Raw genomic sequence first — 7,107 nt, forward strand, 5'->3', positions numbered from 1 at the left:
AGTGTATTTCATTTGCTGTCTGAACCTGATGCACCACAAGTGTTGCTCAAGATGGCGAATAAGGAAATGAGTGAGTCAGAAGAGGCACAAGAGTCATGCCTGTGTGACACTAAGTGTGCTGCGCGGTCTGGAAACTTTGATTGACCTCCACACTTACTAGAGCATTGCGGAGCGCTGAAGGGGGTCTTATGAAACAGAGCAAGGGGGTAAGTATCTGCACAGATGTTTGCTTTTTGCTTGGGAAGTGTTTTTGAGGGGTAGCTGAAGAGAGATGTGAACCTTTTTTTTAACTGATGACTACAGAAATGTAAAAAAAAATGTATGAAGCTATAACCTTTATGTAGGTTTAGGCCAAAGACTAGCAAAGTCACATCATCTCTCTTTTACCAATTGTAGCAACGTGTACATATCAAATTCATTCCCATCCACCATCCACTTTACTGTATTTTATCTGCATCTTTGTTGGGGTCTACATGGGCTAAAATACTGTATGACCAGTAATGGAAGCTAAAGGGAGTTCAGCCAGTCCATATAAAGTCCATATAAAGTCCATAGATTAACCCAAAAAACATCCATCAACTGAAGTGGATTAACCCTGTGAAATAATCTGGAAACAGTTGGGAGGGTTTATAAAGGATTTTTAAAAATAATATGCAAATCATAAAATAGCGCCAGAGTAGAGTGTTTATAGGGGCCTTCACTCATTGAGATACACACTACTCTTAATGGATGAGTAATAGCAAGCTCCAACTGTAAACTAGCTTGAGGGAAACAGTACATGTCAAAAAAGTCTCGTTTTCACAGAAATAATTGTCAACAAAGACAGTGTTACTGAATCTAAAATGAATTGAATTTGTTTTCTTCTGAGATCTGTCTGTCTGTCTGCCTGCCTGCCTGCCTGCCTGCCTGCCTGCCGTGCGTGCTAGCCCTTCTGAACTGGGTGTTCTTTTTCTAAATTACAGTGTCACATGTGAAAACATGGTCATCTTTCTTTATCAGAGCATATTGAGAAAACAGTATACATACATATGTAGAGGCAGTCTAGAAGCTTTTGGTGAACACAACAAAGGGGATGTGTGAGCAGAGCAGTGCAGTGGTCGTGTAGTTTGACGAGTGCCAGACAGGACTTTGATACAGATGGCTGGTTTGTGAAGGGCTGAGGTGGGGTATGGGGTACGGGGTACGGGTACGGACGGTCACCGCTGCATAATTTGGATGGAGACAGGCAGGCAGGCAGGTCGGCACTGAGGGGGGAAAGCCAAGGAGAGTTTTTGGCAGTGTGCTGTGCTCCCTTATCTGTGGACATACCTTGAAGCCTGTTATGTGGCTGAATATTGGTGTCAAGTCAATTCCTTTTTATTCCTGATTTTTATATATATATATATATATATATATATATATATATTTAGGAACGTTACAACATAAGCAGTGTTTGGATTTGCATGAGAATATGTACGTGCGTCAGCTGCACAGGATGTGAAATGAAAAAAGATAAATCACAAAAAAGCAAATCATTAGCAATCAGTTATATATTGTGGCTGTGATTCGGCACACCCTTCTCCCTTGTCCTGTTATATTTTTTTATTGGAATAACATCAGGGTAGTAAAAATAATATTGGAGTTGAAAGGCTAAAATCTGAAATGTCATATAAATCTGACTTGCTCCTATTGACCACATAACATCTGGTTATCCCACAAACATGTTTGTTTTATGGGGCATTGATACGGATGTGGAAAAAAAAAAGTCATATAAATTCATGATGGGTATAAAAAGATATTCGGAGGAGGTCATGCAGCTGCTGTCTCACATGATGTATGTGTTTATTTTCATATCTGACTCCCATCTGACAACACGGTTTAGTCTCAGAAAGACAGGGAGAGGACCCAGAGACAGAAAGAGAGAGCAACACACGAGGGTGTAAGAGAGAGAGAGAGAGAGAGAGAGAGCGGAAGAGAGAAGGGAGTCTGAGAAGAAGAGATGCCAGTCCCACCTCCACCTCCAGCTCCCCCTCCTCCTCCCACATTCGCTCTGGTAAGCCTCAGTAGCACAGTCACTATGTTTACATGATGTTTTTCATTCAGAATTTATCATTCAGTATTATAGTTCAGTCAAATTTACTTTGATCTTTCCTTTAATTCCGAATTAAGAGGTGTTTACATGAGTTTTCAAAGTGGAATTAAGCTGTATTCAGAATTAAAGTGAGTTACTTCCGAATGAAATGTCTCATATAAACGTAGCCAATGAAACAATTGCTGTCATCACCTCACACCTGGCAACACCTATCGATGTACAGCTCAGTTTGATTCAAAAACATACCTTTCATTTACCATTGATGTACAGTATTTGTTCTTCAGTATTTGTTATGTGCTAATTTGTGTCACTCTACACACACTAAATCTAGTTCAAGAAATACAATTGATGCACAAATCAGAATGTAACGTGTGGCAACCCTGAATTGGAAACCACTACACAGCCTAATCCACTCCCAAGCATTCATATTAGCTATTCACTAAATATACTGATTCTTAATTAGCATAGTAGGAGAAAAAAATCATTTAAATAATGATTTTAACCACACATGTGGAATAAGAGGTATTTGGACTGTGGCCTCTGTAACCTGGTTGCCCATCGCAGTCAATACATGTAGTCTCCAGATGCTTTGTTTTAAATTGTCACTTTAGAGACACCTAGTGGCCACAAATTGCCATCAAATAAATCATGAATTTACTGACTGACTGCCTCTGCGATCGGGATGACTACAGGCCAACACAGAGAAGCCCTCACTGAACAAGTCCGAACAGAGAGGAAGAAATGCTTTGCTATCAGACATCTCTAAAGGGAAACGACTTAAGAAGGCTATCACGAATGACAGAAGTGCTCCAGTTGTTGACAGTGAGTAGTATCCTACATGTACTTTCTTACCTGTGTTATAGCTCCTTGTCTTGTTTTCTGTTGTTTGAAATTGTTCCTATGCTGGTGAGACAGTATGTAACCCCTCTGTGAACGCTGTGTACAGAGCCCAGACAAAGCATCACATCAACAACGAATAAAACTGAAAGGCCTCCCTTTAGCAGCGGAGCACACTCTGCTCAGAGAACACTTCACCAAAGCAATGTGGCCGATCTGAAATCCCTGCAGCACAAAGATAATGGTATGGCAATCATGTATTCACCCATATAATTGGTAACACTTTATATTCATGTGTGCTTATAAAGCATTAATAACAGTAATTAATGAACAAATGATGCAGAAAGCATTAACAAGTGTTTGTAAATGACTAATAATACTCTGTTAAAAGATTTGTGATATCGTGAACAAATGATTTGTGCATATTTTATAAAGTATGAACAAAATGTAGCTAATAATAAAAACATTTGTTAACGTCATTAGTTAATTGATTATGAAGTCTTTATAAGCAGACATTAATATAAAGTGTTACCATATAATTTATAATATAACTTCATTATGATTCCATTCATTTGACTATTTAAGAAAACACGCATGTAAATTAAGTCATATTATTTTGTTGTGTCTCTGTGGTCAAAAGGAAAGAATGCCCTCGCTGTGCATGAGGTCTCCAAAACAGCTCTTGGTGGCCACAACAAGGCAAAGGTTCCCCTGGCGCTACCTCATGGGCATGGCCACACACGCTCGCTGTCCGTCCCCCAGCTGGCCTTACTGCCCTCCAGGCATCCCAGCGGCCTCCCCCCTCTCAAAACACAGACTTCTCTACCACCTCCACCGCCCCCGCACACCACCAGCCGGCCCCCGCTACCCAGACACCTCAGTGTTGATAACGCAGCTCAGTGCTGCCCTCTGCCTGTGCCCAAGGAGAAGACGAAGACGACGTCCTCTCGGCTACCACAGTGGCCTCCCCGGCCCCCTGCTCTGCCTAGCAAGCCTGCCAACACCACCACCACCACCACCACCACTGTGTGCCGAACAATAACTCACAGGGCTAACCTGCCTTCTCTGTCGTCCGTGGCCCAGGAGGAGCAGAGGCGGTCTCCGCGACCCCCTAAGAAGAGCCAGTCCTTTGGAGGACACGACCGGCCTCCTCCTGTGCACTCACGGCCTCTGCCACCTTTGCCCAATGACAGGCCTGTCCCCGGCCCCGGAGCCAGCTTAGGTAGGTGTGTTTGTGGAAAATCTGAAACATGACAAGAGACGGAGAAATCAACTTGAGAAGGTCCATTCATGCACTGCGTAGGCCTATTGGTTTTCTTCTATGTTCTTATAAAAGCGAATTAGCTAATACTTTTGAGGATCAGTATAGCCAGGCTGTGCCCTCCTAGTGACGCAACACCTTTACTGTTGCTTCTAGTCAGGCCTAGCCTGGTACTGACCATCCCATAATACTTAAATTTAATTAGAAAATGAAATTTCAATTTATAGGATGGTCAGTAGCAGGCTAAGTCAGGCCAGGAGCAATACAAATATGGTTTCTGAGCTCCTGAAAAATCTTAAACTGCTCCCACTTTGTCGGGAAGCAAGCAACCATTTGCAAACCAAGGGAGGCGGGTCAACCATGCCGTTTTGGAAATGTTAATTGTTATGCTCTTGGTCAGACCAAGTCTCAAAGAGATTTGAAAGTCGATGATAATCAGGCTAGGAACAGCATTCCCATTAGGACCAGGTGGTTCAACTGAATTTGTAACCGTAGAATGGCAGGGCCTGACCTTTCTGATGAGGGTCTCTGCAATTTCCTAATCCACTAACTGTATGCAAACAGCAACGATTGAAGAGTACAGGTGATGATACACAGGGGAATTGAGCACTTTTCTGGACAACAATAACATAGGATGCTATTTGCAGAGTTGTATAAAGTAGAAGTACTCTTACAGATGTTATTACAGCACTATTAGTGTGATATTACAAAGTTGAAACCATGTATCATACCACGAGTGTTGTAATCTGTAAGAGTAGGCCTACCTCTACTTTTACTTAATACAACTCTGGTTATTTGGACTGTTTATCGCTATACCACTATATTGTCAAGAGAAATTGGATCAGCATTTTTTCCCATCAGAAACAAATAGCCAATCATGATGTTGCCTGGCAACAAATGCTCAAAAAGTTGCCTTGTGTATCATTACATGTAGGATATTGAGCTAACATTATTCTCTCTGCTTACACAAAGAGGCAACCTTGGGACCACCACTCCCACCTAACAAGCCAACCCTTAGAGGCCTGCCGCTACCCACCAGTGAAAACACTGCTGTCAACTCCCACAATCACAATACAGGTACTGTCACACAAAAATATGTTGGGTACGACTTTAGAATAACTATCCCTAAAAAGCTTTATTAACATGTATCAATGAGCTGATCATAAACAAAACACTTACGAAAGTTTGTAAATGATTAAGAACCAAACTATGACTGCAGAGTGGAGTGGGAATCAACATCTACTGGATGAGTTTTGCATGTGTTTGCCTACCAAAATACTGTACTTTTATATCCAGTGGTTTCATGCCTTCTGGTCTTTGAAGGAGTATCATCCAGGACCGACACGACTCTGCTGTGTCTGTTGTGTTAACATAGAATTTCTTTGTTGATAATTAGTTCATTATTTATAAAGTGCTTGTAATGCTTTATAGGGGTAGTTATTATTCTGAAGGGTTATCTCCTGAATTAATACATCAGCATTTTTAAGAACGATTCGTTTATTCAAGTTAATAGTTGACCTCCTCTCCACTATGCTTTGATAGTCTTAGCTCAACAGCAGCACACGTGCACATACCTACTGATACATTTATTGACATGAAACAATAAAAGTGTGTTTGCTTAATCTGGCTGTTTTATATGGTGGTAAAGTTACAGGTTATTACCTCAACCTCACAGTGAACAGTTTATTAGCTCCACCTCACAGTGAACCTCCCTCCACATCCCTCTGTCACAGAGTCGTGGGAGGACAGGTTCACTTTCCACCATGTGACTGAATTGCCCCAGCCTGAGGCCTATGTACCTGGCCCTAAGACCTACCCCAGCAGCTTTGTGAAGAGGCATCCTAAAGGTGATGTTACATTGATTTCTCATATGGCTGGATCCTATATGACTTTACAAAAAGTTAATTTGTGGCTGTAGATTGAGGGGCAGAATCAAACCAAGATCTGTTTAAAAAAATAAAAATAAAAATAAATAAAGAGACTGATGGGAGAGATATGTGTTGGTGACGTGCCCATAATGCATTTGCCCACATAATAAAATATAAACAGTTTGTTGTTTTACTTTTAAATCAAGTTAAGTACCAATGATATTTATAAGTCTCATTTGAACATTTTAAAGGATAGGCCTACTAGTAGGGCTCTACCTGCTGTTCAACCAAAATCTGCTTTTCATTTGTTTGCTTATTTTCCTTTCCAGATACTTGTTTGTGTATGTTGATCTTACTTCATCTGTTTTTGTACTTACAGGAAAAAGGGGAGGATCTCCACTCTTACCTCCAGTAAATATTATATGATGAAATGTATTCCTTCCATGATGTTATATTAGGCCCACTGTACAACCCTGTGGTGTAAATAAGCTATGTAAACTGTCTTACTTACATGTTGATGATGGCGACGAAATATAGGTTAAAACATTGAACACTGTCCACTGACTATTCTTGGGGTCTGAATTGAACCTATTCTCATTTGTAACATGCTACTTGCAGTAATTCCACCTCTGAGAGATTCAAGTCTTGTCACAGAATAAGGATGAACAAGAGTCACAATGTTTTATCAATTAGGTGTATCACGTCTCAAAAGAAGACACTTGAGAGACATTTGTTGGGCTTTCCAAACTGCTTATCAACCATACATTTCTGACATTAGGCCTAATTGATTATTGGGCTAAGAAAATAAACCAGGCATGGTTAAAATAAAATGTGGAAGTTGCACTTAGCATATTAATAAAGCATTAAGTATGTATTAATTGAAATTAATTTTGCAAACTAATTTTTGAAAATGCGTATAGCCTAATTATCAACAGTTGAAAACGTCAACGAAGAAAGTGTATGCCTACGTGCTCAGTGGCATGTGTTTTTGTCTGGACTGGAGCATAATCCTGACCTCTGGCTGCCATTTGTGGAATTACATTATTATATGACTGGGACAGTGGGACTGC

The 7,107-nt window shown here is 40.7% G+C and overlaps 1 protein-coding gene across 1 annotated transcript; it reads left to right on the plus strand.

Moving 5' to 3' along the window:
- Positions 1-51: 51 nt before the first annotated feature.
- wipf1a (WAS/WASL interacting protein family, member 1a) lies at positions 52-6,891 on the plus strand. Its single transcript, XM_063212863.1, has 5 exons — positions 52-70; positions 3,549-4,130; positions 5,142-5,246; positions 5,903-6,016; positions 6,417-6,891. Exons 1-5 carry the CDS (start codon positions 52-54, stop codon positions 6,461-6,463), a joined length of 867 nt encoding a protein of 288 aa, XP_063068933.1. The 3' UTR covers positions 6,464-6,891.
- Positions 6,892-7,107: the final 216 nt, after the last annotated feature.

The sequence above is a fragment of the Engraulis encrasicolus genome, chromosome 13 (assembly GCF_034702125.1).
Source record: "Engraulis encrasicolus isolate BLACKSEA-1 chromosome 13, IST_EnEncr_1.0, whole genome shotgun sequence".
NCBI classification, from domain to species: Eukaryota; Metazoa; Chordata; class Actinopteri; order Clupeiformes; family Engraulidae; genus Engraulis; species Engraulis encrasicolus.